Below are 22,128 nucleotides of genomic sequence, written 5' to 3' on the forward strand. Positions count from 1 at the left end.
AAAAACTAATGATGAAGGGGCACCTGGGTGGCTCAGTCGTTAAGCGTCTGCCTTCGGCTCAGGTCATGATCCCAGAGTCCTGGGATCGAGCCCCGCATCGGGCTCCCTGCTCGGCGGGAAGCCTGCTTCTCCCTCTTCCACTCCCCCTGCTTGTGTTCCCTCTCTCGCTGTGTCTCTCTCTGTCAAATAAATAAAATCTTAAAAAAAAAACTAATGATGTATTGTATGGTGACTGACATAATAAAATTACAAACTACAAAAAAAAAAAAAAAAAGCCTATGCTTTTTACTCTGTTAGCCTGTTTTCCAGTCCTAGTGAGCTAAGGATATCTCCTTCCTAAAGAAAACATGGACATTGATGGAGACAGCGGAGTAGAGTAGAACTGGAAGTGACATGGGCTCTCACACTAATCTGTGGTGTGAAGCAGGACCAGTCACTTGATCTTGCCTTGAGTCCGTCTTGTGCTCTGGGGCAGCACCTGGTACAGTGCCTGGCACCTTGGCTGTAATCATTATGTAGTTGGAAACAAGTGAAGTACTTTTTCCTCTGCGCCATGCTGCCACATCCTTAATTTCTTGCTTTCCCTCTCACCAGGAAACTCAGTGGAAAGTCCAACATGGACCCAGAATCCTATGTATCCCCATTCAGGTGAGACGTGTCCTCAGGTCAAACTTAAGAGATCACCTCTGTTTTCACAGCTTTGGCAGGGATCACTGACTCTATCAAGTGTGAATACACTGTTTGTTTTCCTTCTTCTCTTTCTGTTTGCCATTGGAAAAGTCCATTAATGCTGAATGACATGACTAAACAGTCAAGGGGAGAACAGTTGATGTGTTAATAACTCTTAGGTAAATACCATTTGTTATTGTCACCACTGAGGCTTTCAGGGAGGTGACACCATTCCTGGTCCAGGACTGTCCTCTTGTCATCCCTCCATCTTTCAGCAACCTAGAAAGACAGGTTTGGAGCGAGAAGGAATCTGAAAGGGACTGGTGAGCAATAGGAAGGAAAGGTATGGGAAAGAAATGAGAACTCTGAAAGAGACATAGAGTAAGAGCAAGGAAGACGCGCGCGCGCGCACACACACACACACACACACAGACTGAAGCTGAAGAGAGAAGTCAGAAAGCTGATGATTCATCAGATCTTTTACTAGATTCTGTACACTCCCATGCTCCCTCCTCAGCAGTGCCAGGGACCTTTGCATTTATGGCTTCTGAGCAGCTCTTGGTCTCATCTGCTCTTCCACTAACATCGAGGAAGTGTGATTTTTCTTCCCAGACCTGGCTGGGCTCCAGAGGGGAGATGATGTTGACTGGATTCAAAGAATCAGCATAAGAAAGTTGCATGGCGTCACCACGGAGACAGAGGAAAAGGAGCTTCCTTGAGGATGTCCCCATGTTGGGGAACAGAAGATCCCTGTGATTATGAGAACCCATAACCTGTACTTGTAAGGATTCATGAAAGGAAAACAGGGAACCTGGCCTCCCCTCCTAGCTAAAAGCCTGTGTGACTTTGGGTCTATGCATTAAGCTCTCTGTGCTCTTCGGACAGGTGTTTGCACCAAACAATCTTCCAGCTCTCAGTGTGATTAGGAAAGGCGACTTTTTGAACTGAAGTCCACATGACTGGAAGTAGCCAGCCCCATGACACTCAAAGGTGCATGCTAGGCAAAGGGAAGAGCTAAAGCAAAGTCCCTGAGGCAGCAATGAGTTTGGCTGTGACCTTCAACAGAGCATTTTCAGTGACTTGATGTAAACAGAGGCCAGATCACGCTAGTTAATAGACAAGAACTGACTTGTAAGGAAATAGCCAATGGGTAAATGAATGATTCAAGAAGTGAGTCTTGAAAAAAAAGGACGAAAATGGCATTCGTGTCGTTTGTGGCAGACTGTGGAAGTAACCAGCCATCCTGCTTAAGAACCTTTCATTTCCCTGCCCATTTCAATGATCTTCCCTCAATGCCAATATTCCCGACCAGAAAGCCACATCCTTGGAACACTCATATTAATGACTGTAGGGTATGTGTGGGGTTTGGAGATAAGAATAATAAAATCCTCCCACTCCAAGTCTCCACTGACAGCGTCAAACTTGTTTGCACTCGCAGATACTGTCACCATTCCAACAAACATAGAGATATTTGCTTTGGATCTTTATTTTCATTGTTCTCTACAATTCAGGGTCACCTTTGGTTTCTAAGGCTCCCTGGATCTTATTTCAGCCTGGGTTGGTTTTATTCACTACCCTTTTCACCCTTACTCCCTCCTCCCAGTCAGATTCTAGAGCACTGCTGTCCCACCAGTTTTCTCTGATTATGAAAATGTTCTATGGGGACACCAGCCGGTCCTGGAGCCAATAGCCATACATGGCTGGGCAGCTCTTGGAATGCAGATGGTGTGATTAAGGAACACGATTTTTAATGTATATAATTTGAGCTCATTGAAACTTAAATAGCCACATGTGGCTAGTGCCTATAGTTTGGGACAGATAGTTCTAAAGAGTTAAAATTCAGGAGGGTTCACAGTTCCCCAAGAGGAGTCACTGGCAAGTCCATTGTGATTGCTGAGAAATGCATCGGTGCAAATAAATAACGCCCAGGGCAGCAAGGGAATTTCTTCTCAATGAGAAAGATACAGAATATATTCAAAGTTGGCCAAGTGTGATGTGCATGAATATTATCAGCATATTAATTTGGCCCAAACATGAAAATACTGCTTTTCCTAAGTCAGAGAAGTAATCTCTACATATCATCATTTCCCTGGGCATCTAAAGGGTCTCGCTTTCATCAAGCCTGCCTTTGATGAAAAAGGTCCATATTACATATGTTTGGAAAGTTGGGAACACTTTTCCCTCTCTTATAGATTCACAGTGCACACCATCATCATAAAGGCTCTAAGAATTCCTACAGAATAACTCCCTAAGACTTTGCTTAACTCAGTATTACTCCAATATATTTAACCATGAAACCGTGTGTGCATGTGTGTTGTTTACTTCTTGCTTTCCCTCTCACCGGACATTAGCATCCCGATGAACTAGAGATTATCAGGATTAGGAAGATAGGCTTTGGGGAACTGAGGTCTGGGTGCACAAAGACAGCTTTACCACTTATTTCTAGCTGTGTGACCTTAAGAAAGTCATTTAACCTTTCTGACCTTTGTTTCCTTCATTGGAAAATTGGAGATCATATCTATATATCAGAGACTTGCAGGAGGATTAAATGTAATAATGTATGTAAAGCACATATCACAGTTCCTGGCACCAGTGGATCTTCCTCAAATGCTCACCTATTATTATTTTCATATTATTGGTTATGAAGTTAAGAACTGACTGAGACTTTCTGGGCCCCAGGAGAAACATGTTATGAACAGGTAGAGCTCACTTACTGCCTTGAAATATTTGCTAAGTATCGTATGGGAAGCCTGGATGTGAGTGTGAGCTTTTCTTCCTCCTTTTATTCATCCTTCAGTAAGAATGTTTGTTTGGCATTGAATGTCTCCCTGCAATTCATTCTCCATGCAACAGCCAGAGGGGTTGTTTTAAAGCAGAAGTGAGAGCGTGTCACTTCTCTGTGGCTCCCCACCTCACTCAAAAGAAAACCTGGAGCCTTCATAATGTTCTCCGTGTTCTATGTCATCTAGCGCCTCGTTTACATCATTTCCCACTATTGCTTATTCTGCTCTGGCAAATAGACTTCCTCACTGCTCCTTGGACATGTCAGGAACACATGTCAGGAACATGTAGAGGGTTTTTTTTTTTATCTCTTTCATTTTTCTACCATAGTTTAGTGTCTAGGAAAGTGCCTGGCACATGGTAGATGTTCAATAAATGCTTATGGAATAATTTTATGCAAGAATTGCATGCATTTTGTTGCTGTAGACCAACTACATTTCCTCTGAGCCCAGTTTTGGGTAGTTTGTTGAAGCATGAAACATACAATTACAGGCTGGTCTCTGGTTTTTATTAGTGTTTTCTGGGACCCATCAAACAACAACAACAACAAAAAACCCATACTTTGAAAAATATAATTCTTTCATAAAATAAAAATACTCAGTTTGAATTTCACATAGTTTAAAGGGCAAGATTTCTGATTTAAAAAAAAAAAAAATAGCGGCAGTAGGATTGTTTCCCACAAATTGTCGACCCAGAAGCCAAATGGGGAGAAAAGCAAGAATTATGCAGATAGCTACAGAAAGATTAATCCCAATTAAGCTAAACTTGTGAGGGCTTATACATTTCAGTGGTTCATAAGGCACAGTCTTGATGGGTTTTTATTAAGTGCTCTATCTCCTATTCCAGAAAAGGCATCCTGAGAACCAATGCTGAAGTTAATTCAGCTCTGATATTGTGATTGCTGTGCTGTTCCTTCTTTCACACCGCATGTATCCATGCAATAGGGTCATGTGGAACATCTCTTACATTCTGTAGAATTAAAGAAGCTCCTCACATAGATGGCTCCATGAAAAAAATGCTTTTTTTAACAATAAAAGAATAAGATAATTGCCTTTCCCTCTTACTATTTTACCTTTTCCTCTATTTTATAGATTTGAAAGACAACACACTTGCAAAATTAAGATCTAACATGCATGACTAACCTTATCAAAAGATCCCTTTTTTCAAAAAGACAAAAATATATATATAAACCAACGCCCAAATACTAAAACTTAGAACTGCTTTACACTTAAATAGCAATGTACATCATATAAACACATTCATAATCTTCATTGGTTGAAACGGTTTAAAGGTCCATTACTGGCTTCTCGTGCCAGATAAGTCTCACAGCTCCTAATAAGGCAACAGAATTCTCATCCAACATATCTTGACTTGTGGAACCAAACAACCTGTCTGTTTGGTTTCATTTTAGGACAAGTAGGAAGGCAAAGTAAAAAGTCTCGCAGTAGAATGTTCATCTAATCCATAATATGTTCTTGAAGTTTTGGCCATTGTGCTCTTATTCTGGTGAAGAAATGATTCACATCCCGATTATGGATATGGAGAAGTCTTCCAGAAGACATTCATTCATTAAGTCAGCACATATTTATCAAGGACCTAGCCCATGCTAGGTGCTGGGAAACAATATGGATAAGATATAGTCCCTGCCCTCCAAGAGCTTACAGTCTAGCAAGGCAAGAACTTTGAGGAAGGACCAGCATGTTCAAAGGAAAACTCATCACGTGGGTCTGCCCTGTTCAGAAGGCAAGTTCAAGAAGCTGTGGATGTATGTCTCTGGGATCCAGGACCTTGCTCAAATTTCATCAAGTCACATATCCAGGAGACTCAGATTATGTGCATCTGGTAAAGTCTTAGCAACACATTTCCTGCCTCAGATTCCCATGAAAATGGCAAATTAGAGCCTAAGCCTTGAGAGCTCAAGCAGACCAGGTTTAGGGACATTGTGAGCATCCAGCACAGATAAGCTTCTTGAGTGAGAAGCTGTGAGTCCCCAAGAGACTGGGTGGGGCGGGGCGGGGGGCGGGGGGGACGCTTCACCTGATGCTGGCTTATCTCTGGGATTTTGCTCTCCCTTGCAACACTGTGGTGGGAAGTATTCTGTTCACACCCCAAGTTGGCATGGCTCAATTACCTTGAGTTCTCCAAGTCACGAACAGCACATAGAAAATGCATCAACTCAAGCCAAGACAATAGAGAGATATGCTGAGAACTTAATACTCCAGCCTATTTAAGCAGGAACTGGGTGCCAAGAAACCGTCACTTTCAACAAATAGCACAATCTGTTAATTATCTGCAGAACTGTTCTAATCGGTACTCCCCAGATTTACTTACTACCTAGTAGAAATTGCTCGTCGATGGGGAGGGTGCAGAAAGAGCCAAGGCCAAATTGGAGGAATGTGAGAAACTTGCAGGTTTAAGAAGGGTGAGCTCAGGGAAGGATCTAGCCCCCCCTGGGTGATGAACAGGCAAAGCCAGGGAAGAAAGAGCAGAGAGCGAATTAGCAGACATCCCTAATAACTCCACACGATTCAGATGCACACAGACACACAAACATTCATGCGTTTACACCGATTCAGATATTTGGATGTTTAATTTGTTCTGAGTGAAACATAGTAAAATGCTGGGAAAGCAAGGTGTGTCTTTTTATGCAGCATGCTTTAGGTCTGTGTTGCTCATTGTTATTTCTCTCAGTTCCCTCAGTAACTGTTACTTGACAACACCAAATAACACCTCTGTGGAGGTGACCAAGCCAGGCAGAAATACAAATGGACTTGGTTGTACCTTCAGAAGATCATCTCACTAAGCTGCCATTCCAAGGTCACCATCCATAATGGCTCTCATTATAATCAGGACAAATTCTTAATTCTTACTTCCAACCTTCTGAATACATTACAAACACTTTGCAACCTCTGACTATGAATTGCTCACCTTCGTTGGGTAAGACACAGTGGTAGGTGCTCCATTCGTTGATGAGATTAGCTGTCTCCCTTCCCATATTATGGCTCCAGATAGAGAGGCAAAAGGGAGGAGAAAGCCAAGGACATGGGGAGCCAGAAAGAAAAGGTGCAAAAGGGATCTAGGTGTTCAAACCCATTTTCAAAGTGTTTACAGGCTCATGCTCCTCCCAGGCTTCAGGCCCCAGTGACACCAGAACACCCCAGAACAATTCCACTGAAGAAATCCCCAACGTCTTACTGACCGTAGCTCCTGAGCTGAGCTTTCTGTTTCTCTTCCATCTACCTTTCTTTTCTCTGTCTTTTAAAAAAAAAAAAAATCCTGTAGACACAGATCTAGGCAACACACCATTCACTCTGGGAGGAGTCCAGATAAGACGGGAAAGAGATTATCCAAAAGAGGAAAGATTTTCCCTGGATCTCTCTCTCTCTCTCTCCACTCCCCCCACCCAATTCTTCTCTCAGCATTTCCTTTTGCAATGTAATTTTTACTCTGCTTTGTCATTCTAGTGAAATGTCTTCTATTATAATTCTTGCTTTTACTGTGTTTAATTTATCTGACTTTGGCTCTCATCTGGGGTTCGGAACCTCTAGATTTCCCACTTCTAAAATTCCCATTGTCCCTAATATTTTAGAACTTAAAAATTGGTTGACTTTGGAGTCTTGCTTTTACTTCACTCTAGGGAATGAACGATCTACACATATTTTTGTTCTGAGAGTAAATCACCATCTTCATCTCGGCAGACTACATCAGTGGTTCTCAATCAAGGACAATTTTGCCCCTCAAGGGAAATCTGGCAATGTCTGAAAATGTCACAACTTTGGGGATAAGAGTGCAACTGGCCTCCAGTGGGTAAAGGTCACGGATACTGCTAAACATCCCACAATGCACAAGACAGCCAAATAATGCACAACAAAGAATTACTCAGCCCAAAATGTCCATTTTGCTAATCGAGAATCGATGGGCTATAGGAATACAAAAGCAAACTCATCACCACCTCCTTTTTCCCATTTATTTTCGAACAATTGGGATTAAAAACAAGCAAGGTTAGAGCCTCTCTTAAATACCTAGAAGTGAGCAGAGATGGCATTTGAAGATTTTTTCCCCAGTCATCGAAGAGGGTGGGAGAGAGACAACGTTGGCATCAGGTAAATCATTCTTGAATGATTAGAAAGCCTTCACCATTATTCTTGCTGATTTAAGCATTGCAAGTCATGTGATTACTCAGTGATTATAGTCCACTTGGATTTTGGAAGTCTTCATGCTCCACTCACTGGCTCCTAAAGGTCAAGTTAAACTTCCCAGCATCCTTGGGTTCATCCTGTCAACCTGAGACCTTGGAGTTCATCCTAGCAACCCCACCCGCCTCTCCTGATGAGGCCGCGTGGATGCTCATGCTCAGAGGACACATCACCGTCTCCTAATCATTTTGCATATAAAAACATTTAATGCCCTCTAATTTTTTTTCTTTCTCTTAGCAAGAAGCACAAGGCTACAAATCCTGCTCTTCTTGCAGTGGAAAGGAACTTCACAATAGAGGCAAAAACAAATCACGACCACATACAGCATCATATTTCACAGAAAACTGTGTACGTTTGTTCCCCATATAGGACATACTTCAAAGTAACAAAATAATTTTATCAACTGTAGTGTTCCTTCTTCCGATTAGAAGTGGATGTTTTTCCCCCTCAAGGTACATAAATATCAGAGAAAAGTAGTCTTTGGAATACTTATGTCCAGGAGCTCTTGGCTTGCTATCATTTGGGGAATGTTTGGGTTTGTGTTCAAAGTGTTGGCAGGTTCAGTTTTCATTTTCTCGCCATCCACGTGCGTTCTTCCCAAATTTATATACCAGCCTTCGTCCGTCTACACGTTCCAGAATTTCTCTTTTGTAGTAATATCTGTAACAAAGGACATTGCATAAGGTGGCCGGTCAGACCAAGACTGCCAGGGAATTAAGTGGTCATGGTCAGGACTGGAAACTCCTCACCTCATCGCTCGGCTGAGTTTTTCATAGGTCATGCTGCTGTTGTTCTTCTTTTTGCCCCATAGCTGGGCCACAGCCTCTGATTTCAAGAACCTGAAGATGCCCTCAGATCGGTCTTCCCACTTGATTAACCCTGGGTTCTTGTCTGGGTTCAGGAGGATATCACGGATGAATTCCCATAAGTGAGTCCCTCGTGGATCTGAGGACAAGTTGGAAAAGGAGTTTATTAGTGGCCTAAGTCACAGCCAAGAAGGAGGAGAGGAAGCATAGAGTTGCAACATCGTCCATCAGGGAGGACATACTCAATTTTCCCCTATCCACCAGCACAGTCAGATCACAGAATCACCAAATATTTTATCTTAAAAAAAAAAGGCATTTGAGAATGAACTAGCACAATTTTTCAGTTTATATATCAGGAAACTGAGACACAGAGAATTCAAGTGACTTGACCAAGATCACCCAATTAGCTAGTGGTAAAGCTAAGACCAAGGAATAAGTCTTAGACCTCCTATGCCAGGGGGAATCTCTTTTAATTACTATTGATGAATTGCTCAGGATTCCTTGTCATCTGTCATTTCCCGGAAGAGTAAATTTCAACCCCTTTTGTCTAGAACCTCAGCCTGAGTATAGCACTCTCACCCAGCGACTGTGGTTCAGTCAAATGCACATCAACAGGGCTCTAGAACTTTAACTCCTAGAATGTATTGGGTCAGGGTCTGGGAGGAGTTGAGGGGGCCAATTTGACAATGAAGCAACTACTGTAATAAGATTAGCAACCAAATCCTACTTGACCCCCACAAGACCTGCGCTACACAACACCTCCTCACCATTTACTGTGCTATGTTCGTTCAATTCTGCGGAACGACATGTAACAATGTCCAAATGATTTCTTTCTGAGCTCTCCCCTCCATGTCTCTGAGAGTTCCTATATTTTCATAAAGTCTTATTACTGGGGGAAAGACAACTTCCAAAGAGCACCGTTGAATATTAAAAGTAAACAGTCCTTTCTTGGAACAATCACTCAACAAAGGTAGGAAAGCCAACAGCCAACAAAAGAAAAAAAGAATACATCTCCGTTTTTACTTCCCATCTTCTTTTCTCATCCATTTTTCTGGAGAGAGGGAAATTGCTAACCTCGTGCCTATCAGGTCTCATTCACTGGGTATCTCAGTTTTAGAACAAACAGCACAGCACAAAGAGGAAATTCCAGTGGATCTCCACTTTGAGAAACTGCAGAGGGGCTTACTTTGCCAGCGAGTGATGCCTCCACTGTCTCACCCTAAACAGGCTGAGGTAAAGAAGTGGAGGTGACAGGCAGAGGCAATATTTGTCTAAAACCTAGTGGCCTCCAGTTACACCCGCCCTGAAGGGAAGGGACAACAGCCATCTGAAAGCCAGCCAACTTACTGTGCTTTTTGGTGTGGGACTTTGCAGGGTGGTCTTGCTCTTTTTTCATCTCAGGTGACTCTGCTAAAAGGAACAATGAGAGCTGCTTAATTTACCCATTTCCTATAGTCGTCATTGCCATTCATTCATCCACTCATTTAACCAGTATTTATTGAGCACCTATTACATGCCTGGCACTGTTTGTGTGTGTGGTATATGAGCAAAATAAAACAGAGATGAGAAATACTATGAAGAAAAATCTTGCAGGGTAAGAAATGGGGATAGAAATGTGAAGGTGGGAATAATTTGCAATTAAATATAAGGCGGTCACAGAAGACCTCTCAGAGAAGGGGACCAGAGGATGTGAGGGAGACAGCCAGCCATGCAGAGAGCTTGCAGAAGAACCATCTATGAATAAGAATAGTAAATGCAAAGGCCCTGAGGTCAGTATGTGTTTGGTACATTCACAGAATAGAAGGAAGCCAGGGTGACTGTGAACAAGAGGCAGAGGTTGAGATCAGTAAGGCTTCGTGGGACTCTTTTTGGATTTTAGCTTTTATTCTGAGAGAGATAGGAAGCCATTGAAGGAAATAGGTCACTGAAAGAAGGTGTGTGTGTGTGCATGTGTGTGGGTTTTCTTTTTACATAATACAAAATGTAAACACTTATAACAAAGAAAAATGGCTTTTAAGCCAGAGGAGTGCCCTTTTTTTGGCAAGCAAAGTTACATTTTAATCAGTCTGACAAAGGGGCCATTGACTGGCCTGCGCTCAGTACAGAGGGCCACCAGGGGACTATAGAAACACAGATTAGTTTAACAAATGACTCATTATGGTAACCCTTGTGAGTATCACCAAAGACAAGATGACAGAGGCAGATCTGGTGAAATAAAACTTCTTAAAAAGAAAAATAAATGGTCTAGCAGTGCGCGCACGTGTGTGTGTGTGTGTGTGTGTGTGTGAATGGGCGCTTCAGGTGTCAGGAAGACCAAGCAGAACTTACCAAAAAATCTCTCAATCAGTAAACCAGCAATTTGAATACAGAGTAGTCCCTAAATGCAAGCCAATCCTGTTAAGAAACTGGGCCAGTAAAATGCATTTCTCAGTGCACAGTACATCAGGGCTTCCTAAGCCAGGGTTCACCGATCCCTGTGTGGCCTTCAAGGACATTACGGATGGACTGAAACTGCATGCAAATGGAGAGCACCCAAGGCATTCATTTCCATTGTCAAGAGTGGTTCATGATTCAAAAAAGTTAGAATAACCATTAGCTCCTAAACAAAATGGTTAATACTGTTTATTGAGCACTTACTATGTACCATGCACTGTGCTCTGCTTTATACATGAATGACCTATTCACTTTACTCAACAACCTTCTGAGGTGGCTACTAGATGATCCAAAGATCTGTGCAGGAGCTGAGACACAGAGAGTTCAGGTGACTTGTCTGAAGTCACACAGCCTGAAAGTGGAGCCACGATGTGAACACACACAATTTGAATCCAGAGGCTTCAGTCACAACCACCACTCGGGGCCAATTCTAGAGACAACGACACATAAGAGATTTCACAGAAGTCTTCCCTGCCAAGAATCAGGCTCAGGTCTCTAATGCTCAAGTTAGTGGGAAAAAGTAATTCCAACTCAACAATTCTGGATTTCCCAGCATGCGTGGACACATACACTGTCACCTATAAGAGCACCCAGCTCGTCACGACTCAGCATTCCCGGTGGTTTCTCCACGAGCCAAGGTAGAAGGAGGACAGGGATTTCATAAGCTCTGGTTAGCTGAGAAACCTCTTCTTTGGGCCAAGAATCTCCCTGGGCATTGTCAGCAGGAGGGCCTGCACCTGACTGGGGTTTCTCTGAAATCTGGAAGGACAAATTCGCAGGAAATGCAAGGAGACTCCACTCTCCCACCTTGTAGGTTTCAGGGTGAGGTTGCAACATCCCATCAGGATGTGACAATATTGCGACAGGTCTGGCACTCACCCCGGTTTCCAAGTGATACATCACTCTGACAGGGCCGTGTTGTTCTGCAGACAAAGAGTGGCATTTACCCAGTAGGCCACAAGCAAAGCTCATTTTCCAATGGCATCCAGGAGGGATGCAGGGCCATTATTTCAGAGCCAGGGTTGAGTTCAGAAAAACCCACGGGTTTCTCGGCTTATTGGCCTCCATCACCGTTTAAGGATTCCGAGCTGATATAGAATTAGTTACTTTGGGGGCTAAGCTACCTTTGTGAATAAGACGGAAACCTTGGACCCTCTCCCCAGAAACATGCACGTATGTGTACACTCATGAGACTCTGTAAACAACTTCAGGGGTTTAGGCTCACTTGACGAGTCCATGGACTCTATAGACTTAAGACCTCAGACCAGACAGAGCATGAGGGAATGTCCTCTGTGAGATGTCAGCCCTTTACCCAGCCTGGACTTCCATCCAGCTTCAAAGAAAAACCAAAAACAGAGAATAAAATAAATCCCCCAGTAAAAGTGTTTCCATCATAATATGAAGGAATACGCAGCCAAAGGCAAAAGAAAACTCAGATATCTTCCAGCCTCCTCTTCCTGTCCCCAGTGTGTGTGGGCAAGCTGTGGAATCACGGACCTGCCTTCGCACTAAAGTCTTTTGATCTGAAACCTCACTTTAATATGATGGCCTCTCCCCTTGTGTCTTCCCCTCACCCTAAAATAAAAGTCAAAACCTTTGAAGTTAGCCATGTGGTTAAGTGATTCATTCTTGTAAAATAATGGCTCGCTCTGGGGAAGTCGTCCGGCTCGGCTTTCTCTCGCTCTGCTCCCAGGCACCTCAGGCCAAGGTCCAGTCTGGGCAAGGGGAGCACCGAGCCATGGGTTTATGACGCAAGTTCCAGAGCGTGACTTCAGCTAAGCTGCTTCGCAAGAAGCGAAGATTAGAAGCATTTGCATGTGATTCAGCTGTGAGCCATTTCTTTACGGGATATACAAATGTCAGTGTTATAATAGACCATGCCACCCTAGCTCTAGGCTTGACAAGTCAGTGAATAAACACATCAGGCCCGAGTTGGCGTGACTGGCTCGAGGACTATCGGGCAGATCAGGAACACTGGCAGCAGCCATTTTGTGAAATGGGCAGATGACAGAGGAATCAAAACAAAGCCCGCTTCCCCACCTGGGCTTATCACAGAGGGCATCAGTTTATGTGGAGCCTCGCCTTTGCTTGGCTTGTAACTTGCATTAAAACATAGAAAGACATTTAACTGCACTCAGTTTCATGGGAACTTGAAATCTAAAGACTCGGATAAACGACGAAGGTCCTTTTTTAGGGGGGTGGTGTTCTGGTCCCATCCAGTAGAGATTAAACCTCTCCGGAAGGAATGGACCCAGGCAAGGCTGTAATTAACTATCCCTCTGGAAGGCTGGGGGATAGTTAATTACTCCAAAGAAGCTGCCAGCCCCAGCTGCTGAGTGGATTCTATCAGTAATAATTCCGGTAGAGGTCCTGGATTGCTTCACCGTGTTCCAAGCAAAGGATCAGAATGGGCGACAAAGGAATCCAGGATCAAGGGAGGCAAAGGAGTGCAGATCTGTAAAGCCCGTTTTAAGGATTATTCAAAAATGGAATAAGGGGACAGTGAGTTCCCTATTGCTGCAAATATGAAAGCAGAACTGGCCCCTATGGATTGTGAGATTCTAGAAGGTAAGTCAGGATACAGAAGAGAGAAGGGCAGCCAGGCTGTGAGGGCAGGAGAGCTGGGACTATGGCTTTTATGTTTTCCAGGTGCTTCAGGACCCCCGAGGCTCAGGAAGTGATGGGTGCTAGTTTATTCTCAGCTGCAATCTTCTGCCATAATCCAGAGACCCAACTGGAAGAACACGGGAGGCATCACCTTACAAGGTGTGAGGAAGTCAGAGTGTGACCGGGTGGTTTCCTCGGCTCTGAAACCCTCGGTCTTGACTGGGTGGCAATGATTGCTACAGAAATGTTCCCCTGATTGGCTCAGTTCCCCCAGAATGGCAAACCCACTGCAGAGCCTTTCCAGTATCTGATCTGTTTCCTAAGCTGAACAAATACTGAGAGTGACACATAATGCTGTGCCCATTGGGGGAGGGGGAAGTCAAGAAATGAATTGGCCTCCGTTCTTAACCTCAATTCCAGAGGCACTGACACTGGCTACCAGCCCTGCTTCATTCAAGGGGTTTGACCTGAACAAAACCTCAAACCTCATTATTTCGGTTCTTAAAAACACACTGAACAAAATCAAAAACAAGGGGAGGTTTCGGGCGAGGAGAAGCTGTGTGATTCCAAGTTCTTTCACAAGCACACATTTAAATCCCAATTCTGAAGATGCCCCAACTTCAATTCCAGGAAAAGAGCAATTGCCTCATGACAAGTCTAAGCTCCAAATTTCATAGACCCAAGCAGTTTTACAAATTCTCACCCAGGTCGAAACCCTCTCTTCACCCCCCCAGTGCACTCACGCTCACAGGACACGTGCCAAAATGCCTCTTTGTGAGGGGAGCGGAAATTATCATCTGAAAGCCCCTCTCTGGACTCCCAAAGGACCACCCCTCTCAAGGGAACCTTGACTTGGAGTCAAGGATAGCCTCCCCTAGGGTTGCATCCAATTTTAACCGAACACAACTAACGTGAGCATAATTCATCCAGTACAGGTGGTCTGACTAATCAGAGAGTCCCAATGAGCCATCAGGGTCAGGCTTAAAAGCTGATCTGTGATGGCCAGGGTTCTAGAAATTTCCGACAGCTACCCCACTACCCAGAGATCATCACTGCAGATTCACTAACCTCTGAAGGTCACTTTTAGATATTCTTTCCCTAAAGTCAGACGTAGTTTGTTGAAAATTAAATACAGCTTCTTCCCCCATAAGTATACCCAAGTCAAAACAGTTTTATCAGATAATTTCCTAAGAGCAAGCTTCTGCTGAAAGGAGTTTTTGTTGTCACAAGAGAGTGACTTGGTTTCCCAAGAGACCAACAGTTTTCCCAGAGGCTTCCTTGATGGTCATTTTCAATGTACAAATACTAGCTCAAAAGCAGACCTTTTAAAAAGAGTAACTCCCTTCCTTTCCTAGTCTTTTAACAAGAAAGACTCCAGCAAAGTAGAAACGCAGGGTGTTGTAATTCTCATTAATTCTCAGTAAGCACTTGCAGGAGGCACCCTCAGCCCTGATATCAGGACAACTTACCGACAGGAAGGTGACCTGTGCTTGTCATGGAGATCTGGGCCCGACAGAACGTCTTGCTGTCCAACAGATCTGCAGCAATGAAATGATAAATGACATTAAGAGCCCCTTCCTTACAACATAACTTGGTGGCTGTTAGAAGACAGAATAAGAAGAATGTCAAAGGCCCGTAAGTGTTGGGGAGTTAGTTACCTACTGTGCTACCATAGTTGGTGCCATATAAATAGTTTTCTTCTTTCCATGTGTTCATGATGGAAGGGTCTACAAAAGACAGAAAATGGGGATGGTCAGCAATCATCTTTCCCTGGGTGATGAGTTTGCCCTTTCTAACTCACTGCCCATCAGAGAGGTGCTGGGCCTCGTGGGTGGTCCTCAGAGAGAAAGGATAAGATTGGACTTCTACCACATGCTACTTTATAAGAATGTTAACTCCTTTTTCTTCCAGCGTCCTAACGGAAATGGGCTTTGTTATGGCCCCAACTCTGTGTGTTCTACACCTGCTGCCTCTTTAGGGCAGTGAGGGAATACTGTAGTGAGACCCTGTTCTAGGCCCATGCTTTGGCTTCCTGGGAATTTTCCCATAGCAGGGGGTGGGCTCAGGAGCCTGGCATCATCTTGCATGCTACTGTATAATCACCAGAATATTTTTACATTGGAAAAAGAAATTGTTAAGGACAAATAATTCCTAATTAATGAGCGTCGTTTCCTAGAAATATCTTCCCGGGAGAATTAATGTTTCTTTCAGGAAAGTCTAGTCATTCTTTATCACGGTGTCTTCATGGCTAGAATTCCGGAAGCTCCCCTTCCTGTTGGGTGACAGCCCCCTCCCTTCAGGATTTCTCCAATTAATGTAAGGGGTGACACAAAATTCTCAAACTAAAACAGAGGAGAAGGAGAAGAGAGTGTCACCAAATCAAGCAAACAACTTTTCAGAGTGAGGTCCCATTGCCTCGTCTCTGAGAAGAAGTACGCTCCCTCTGCCCCCCACCCCACCCGTGCAGCGTGCTGGGTAAGCATGTCTGACTCTTCGGATGTCGGATTCAGAGGAAACCGCTGTCCACCTACCCCAAATGAAGCCCCACTCCTACACAACCCCCACGTCTGGGCTGACCTCCAACAGAAGCATTTTCTTTCCCGGCCAAGAGCTGTGAGACCTGGCAGGAGCTCTCACCTCGTCCCCACCGGGAACTTCCTGCCTTTCCCCGTCCTCACAGACAGAGGCTGCCCTCAGCTCCCCCCTGTCTGCGTTCTGAATTTCAGGGTCAGCGAGGTAAGCCAATGGCCGAGTTTCGTTTTGTTTTTATAGCATAAATAGTGTAAAACCTGACTCACTGGCTAAGTCCTCCTGTTTGCGACATAGGGATTTAGCTGGTATTTTAACTAATAGCTACGTGTTTGGGCACCCCAAGCCCAATCTCTTGGGGTTACACCCTCTCTCCTCGTTGGGTCACCTCATACAGCTGTTGTTGTCTCTGAAAACAAACTGAACCGAAAAGGTTTGGGGGGTGTTGGCCCCTCTAAGAGCCTCTTCTCCCCTCCTCCTAGGGTGGACCCACTTCTCCACCCCTTGGCTCAGCTTTTCGGAACTGGCAACACGAGAATGTCTGGATGGTCACGGAGGAATTACCGAGTTATTTGGGCCCTCTCCAATACCAGCTGGCTCCTCCAGTGGGGCTATCTGTCAGGTCCTGGTGGGAGTGGGGGTGGAGCCCCAGCCTCTGGGCCAAGTCCTGTGTCTGCCTCTAGGGCAGTCAGGCCCAGAGACACAGGCCCATCCGGGCAACCCCTGGCCTCTGTGGGGTTGGGGGGAAGGGCAAGGCTAGGCAGGCCGAGTTAACATGCTTAGCAGCTATTGCTTTTTCTTTCATAATGGTGACTAGCCCCTTATAAAAGAGTAAATAACTGCATGGGGCCAATTTCAGCCCCTAGCAACTCACAAATCACCCTGGGGCAAATTCTGTCCTTGGTGACTGGCACGCAAGCCTCAGGGAGGCCCGGGGCAACCTCGGCCATCCCACGTGGCTCACAGTCTCACTGCTGTGGGTGTGGGGAGTGCTCCAGGGGGAGCAGCACTGGCTGCCTGGTTTTCTCAAGGCCAGGGGACTCTGGGGGACTTGCATAGCTCTCCCTGGACTGAGAGGTCATAGGCCAAAGGTCAATATGCAAGGAGCTCTGATGGGTATGAGACCCTGGGGTACATTTCTCCAGGCAGTTACTGCCTGCCTCCCGCCCCGCCCAACCCCACCCCACAAGTCCACCGGGTCCCCAGGAGAAAGATTTGGGACAGAGAAAGGAGGACTCATTGGACCAGGGAAGGAGAACAAAAAATAAACATAGATCCTATGAGACTGCAGACCCTACTCAGAGCCCAGAATAGTGTCATTTGTCTAAAAGTGCACTTGAGGCAGGGAGTGGGTTCCACAGCTGCTTTTGGATGTCCCCCAAGCCCTCCAGAAGCTACAGTAACTACAACAGCGAGTCTGTAGCTTCGTCCTTTTAGTGAAATGCACTCCCACTGAGGAGGGAGCAGGGAGGAGACACTGAACCCTTCTCTTCTCTCCCCTTGCTTCTCCTAACTTGGCCCAGCCCAAGGCCCTGACTCTCTTCATGTGAGAAGGAGGCCCACCCAGACTCTGCATTTTCCCCAGCTCCTGGACCCGAGCCTGGATGATGCCCTAACCAGCAGCAAGAGGCACAGAAGTGTGGACAGCTTCAATGTAGATTGGAAATCGTTGGCAGTCCCTGGTCCCCAAGGCAAGGAACAAGACTCACGGTGGGGTGGTCCACTGGAGACAGCCAGGGAAGAGGCGTCCCTTGGCTTCGTGCCAGAGCACTGGATTCGTCCTGCTCCCACACTCTCCTGACGCCCTCCCAATTGTCCTCCCCCGGGCTTGGACTCCCAAGTTGGCTCCCTTTTTCTGCTGCTCCTCACCAGTTTGTTCTGTCTTGACAATGACATTGTGTGTGCACTGGAACAGGTCGCTGCTGCACTGGCCTGTGGAGGACAGATCGGGGAAGTCAGAGCCAGCCCACATGGAGCCAGAACTTAAACGAGTCCCGAAAGCTTCAACCGGGAGGGAGCTGGCTTCTAGGGAGAGCTTCTGCCCGTCCTGCCGGCTGTCCACCTCTGAGTGTTTAGGCCAGGCGGCCTCCCTCTCAGTGTCTACAAACTGGGGCCTGGAGTCCCTGGCCCGGAAAAGCAGGAGCTGGGGCATCTACATCCAATGCAATGGTTTGGCCTTGTAGAGGGAAGCCATCCCGGGATGGTGGAAATAGAACTTAAGAAGTCAGAAGGCCAGTTTTCCCACTGATGCCTGGCCTTTCCGGCTCTTGGTTAACTCGTCTGTAAATGGAGGGGATTAAGCCAGATAAAGTCAGTCAATGGCCTCTAAACTGCTTTCCCTGACTGACTTAGGATACAGGACGAAAACGAAAATCCCGGAGAAACCATTTTCACCAGTTTGATTCTTCTTTGATCTTAAATGTAATCAGACCCATTTTGATTAGATCCAATCTGAGATACATCCAGATAAATGGAATAATTCTCCTCTTTTTTTTTTTTTTTTTTTTTATTCATGAGAGACAGAGCGAGAGAGAAAGGCAGAGGGGGAAGCAGGCTCCCAAGGAGCAGGGAGCCCGATGCGGGACTCGATCCCAGGACCCTGGGATCATGACCTGAGCCGAAGGCAGACGCTTAACCATCTGAGCCACCCAGGCGCCCTCTCCTCTTTTTTTATGCCTTGCAACTCCTCTCTTGGTTATATATATATATGTGTGTGTGTGTATATATATATATACACATATATATATGATATTTATATATCAAATATAAAAGCATATATACACACATACACATGTGAATGCGTTTAGTATGTTTTTCCTCCCCAGCCAGGTTATAAATATCTCAGGAGCAGAGGTCGTACCTTTAACCTCTCTGACCTTCGGGTTTCCCATCTGTAAAATGGGTACATGTTTATTTTTTCGTAAGGTCATTAAATGAATCAATTTACTTACAGCGTCCAGTATAAATAAACACTCAGTGAATATAAGCTAATAGAATGTCTACAAAAAGGCAAACAATGAAACAAAGGAGAGAAATCTGGTCATTAGGCACTCAGAGGCACCGACAGCGTGCGTTAGGGCCAAAGAAGTTACGAAAGGTCAAAGACGGAAGGTCAAAGATGGCCACCACCCCTTTGCTCTCTGCCTCCCAAGCCTTTCTGCCTCAGGCTTCAATCAGGGCAAAGCTTTAAAGGAGTGGATCTAATTGAAGGTAGGGAGGTAAATATATTTACATCTTCAAGTGTAAGTCTGCTCCTTCTGAAGACTCCTGGGGGTTATTTATAGAGCTTTGTTTGGTTTGGTTCTAGTAAAGAAAAATGAGCAACCATCTCTGCGAGGCGGATGGGAAGAAGGGAGTGCCTGGGAGCTGAATGAGGTCAGCCAAAATGGCCACCCCAGCTGCCAGCTTCAGGCCAGACCCTGGGTCCTCCTCAGCATTGATGCAGCTGTCAGGGTCTGAATCTGGTTCATAGACCAGGACCTCCTGCTTCCCAAAGTTCCAGCCACCTGCCCAAACACTGGTTCTGCTGAGACAGACATGCCCATTCTGATGTGGACAGGCCAGCTCACTATCCCTATGTAATATTACTGTCTCCCAAGATGCCCACAGCTCCCAGAAGAACTTTTTTTTACCAGCATTGTCAGGAGAACCTTAGGTCAGTGTCAAAGACATTCTGCAAGCCGGGTTGTTTGCCCTATCGTGTCTTAGAAGCCAGGAGGGAACGTGCGTGAAGAGACTCACCGATGGAGAGCTTGCCTCTGCTCTAGGTGGGGCCTCAAGAGAGACACATTCAGGGCCCTAGGGCAGCACTAATTCCAGAAATCACTGCAGAAACATCCCACACGTGTCCAGACCATTAGTTCTAACCCTTTCTCTCTCTCTCTTTTTTTGAGTTCTTGACTTTTCAAGAATCTGTTGAAATATTGGGAGCCTTCTCTTCCCCAAAACAAACATAGACCTAATTAATTCTCCATCACTTCTTACCATGCCACGTGTAGGTCCCATCTTAAGAACCTCGGTCCAGAAGTTTAAAGAAAAGAAAAAGGACCCATGCTGATCTTAATAAGCAAGTGATTGGGAGTTAGGCTATCCCAACATGTTTGCGGGGGTGGAGAGGGGAGAAGAAAAGGTTTTCTGAGAGCAAGTCTTCTGTGAATACCCAGCGAGCCTTTGTCTCCTTAAAAATTAACCAGAAGGAGAAATGCAATTACCTTGGGTTCCTGTAGGATTGGACACACCTGGAACCCCAGACTCATGCCTGTTCTCTCGCCTCCTCTCTCCTTCCCTCCCTCAGGAAACAGTAATTCGGAGGTGAGACCCCCCCCCTCCCCTTGGAAGTCCCAGACAAGGAACCTCCCAGCAGGGTAGAGAGAGATAATCACCATTCCACTTGAGATGCTGCAGGTTGCTGTAGAGAAGCTGACCCGCCGTCCCCGCCGCCCGCGTGAACTCCTGCAGACTCATGCTGCAGAGGTGCTCGCCATTGACATCGAACTCCTGGAAAGGGATGCAGCTGGCGTCCAGCTGGTTGGTGTCCAGGAGGTGCTGGAGCCACTCCCACACCTGGTACTTGGTCCAGTACTGAGGATGGATTTCATGCCACTGGCCTCCAAAAAACCCGCTGGAAACTGAAAAACAGGAGGGACCCATGTCCCATGAGCAACCTGTGGTTCTTCCGGGACATAATCTCAGACATGGGAGGCACCGCTCAGCTGCCAGGTGTCGGAACAACTGCAGCCGGTGGACGTCAGCGTGGGGGTTGGAGTATGAGACAGGCTCTAGAGAGGAGGCTCAGAAATGTGCCTCCCTGCCTCTTCACGTCCTCCTTAGAACAGTACTTATCCCTGGGCACTTCATGAGGACACAGACCTGAAATGCTCTGAGATCATGAGCGCATCCCCGCCTCCTGCAAAGTACCATGAAGGCTAACGCATCACTATGTGTCATCAACTTATTAGCCTATTGTCCACTCCCACACAGTTCCCTTCCTCTCTTTTCTCTCTCCCATTTTTAACTCTCTCTTACACACACACACACACACACACACATACATAAGCCCAAATTCAGACCATTTTCAACCAAAACTGAGGCATGAGGGTAAGATTCTTTTTCTCTATGATGTCTTTTCTCCTCTCCAGAGTAGTCCAGCTTAGCTGCCTGCTAACTGTGCTGATCTACCCCAGCCCCACACTGGTTATTACAGCTGCTATGACTCATTTCCCTACTCAGCTACCTTCAGGAGCTTCCCATTATTCACTGAAATTAGCTACAGAATCGCCAAGTGAGGCATTGAGGCTCTTCAGTAACTATTATCCAACTGACCCCATCACTTCTGCCTTTTTTCTCTGGTGTTCTTTCAGTCTGGTTTGTATCCTGCCAGTCATTCCCTGTTGAATACTTACCCAGCTTGCAGACTCTGGCCACCCCATAAAGCCATCACAGACCACCCCCCCAAAAAATATTATTATTCAGGACTTGATGTCCCCTGAATCTCCAACAGACATGTTTGGTACTTCTCCTAATGGCTTTTGTCATGTTCTGCTTTACTTTACACATCTCTAGGTTCTGTCTTATTCTCCTTTTTAAATTGTAAACTCAAGGTCATGGAGCCATAGTCATCTTTGCATCTCCTACAAAAATGACCTCAGACACTATGCCATCGTAGGTACTCTCTGTATATTTCTTTGGTGGAATTTGTTCCTGAAGAAGAGATAATGTAGCAATCTAGAAGAGTTTGAGGTGCATTCACAAGATGGTTAAATTAAATATCAGTGAAGAAGTCAAGTTCACCCAAGCCAATAAATATTGCTGAACTGGATGGGCTGAACTTCTACGTATGTGACTCTCCTGTGCTCACTTCAGAGAACATCACAAAGTCAGCCCAAAGTCCTGGGAGGAGATGGAGACGAGAGAGCCATCCTCTGGGGACATGGTAATGGGGCTGAGATCTTACAGTCCCCTTGAAAACAGAGGTCAAAGGGAGGAACTCTCATCCAGGAAAGATGAGGGGCAGGGACAAGGGGAAGACACGACTGAAGCCCAGCAAGCTGAAGCAGGGAAATCCAACTGAACATGACATACAGATATTTCCACAAACTGAATAATGG

General features: G+C 45.5%; 1 protein-coding gene across 4 annotated transcripts in view; it reads right to left on the reverse strand.

The window, feature by feature from the left end:
• Nucleotides 1-3,979: 3,979 nt before the first annotated feature.
• The window catches only part of EHF (ETS homologous factor), a 40,898-nt gene continuing 22,749 nt past the window's right edge, over nucleotides 3,980-22,128 (reverse strand). For 2 of the 4 annotated variants that reach the window (XM_021685356.2, XM_021685355.2), the window contains exons 3-9: nucleotides 20,404-20,649; nucleotides 17,891-17,953; nucleotides 15,151-15,219; nucleotides 14,962-15,030; nucleotides 9,800-9,862; nucleotides 8,396-8,591; nucleotides 3,980-8,306 (exon numbers count right to left, since the gene is read on the reverse strand). In XM_021685356.2, coding sequence (XP_021541031.1) covers nucleotides 8,207-8,306; nucleotides 8,396-8,591; nucleotides 9,800-9,862; nucleotides 14,962-15,030; nucleotides 15,151-15,219; nucleotides 17,891-17,953; nucleotides 20,404-20,649 — 806 coding nt within the window. In that variant the 3' untranslated portion in view covers nucleotides 3,980-8,206. The remainder of the gene's footprint in view (nucleotides 8,307-8,395; nucleotides 8,592-9,799; nucleotides 9,863-14,961; nucleotides 15,031-15,150; nucleotides 15,220-17,890; nucleotides 17,954-20,403; nucleotides 20,650-22,128) is intronic. The other 2 variants (XM_021685357.2, XM_021685358.2) reach the window with 2 other exon arrangements.

The sequence above is a fragment of the Neomonachus schauinslandi genome, chromosome 11, assembly GCF_002201575.2.
Source record: "Neomonachus schauinslandi chromosome 11, ASM220157v2, whole genome shotgun sequence".
In the NCBI taxonomy this organism is placed as follows: Eukaryota; Metazoa; Chordata; class Mammalia; order Carnivora; family Phocidae; genus Neomonachus; species Neomonachus schauinslandi.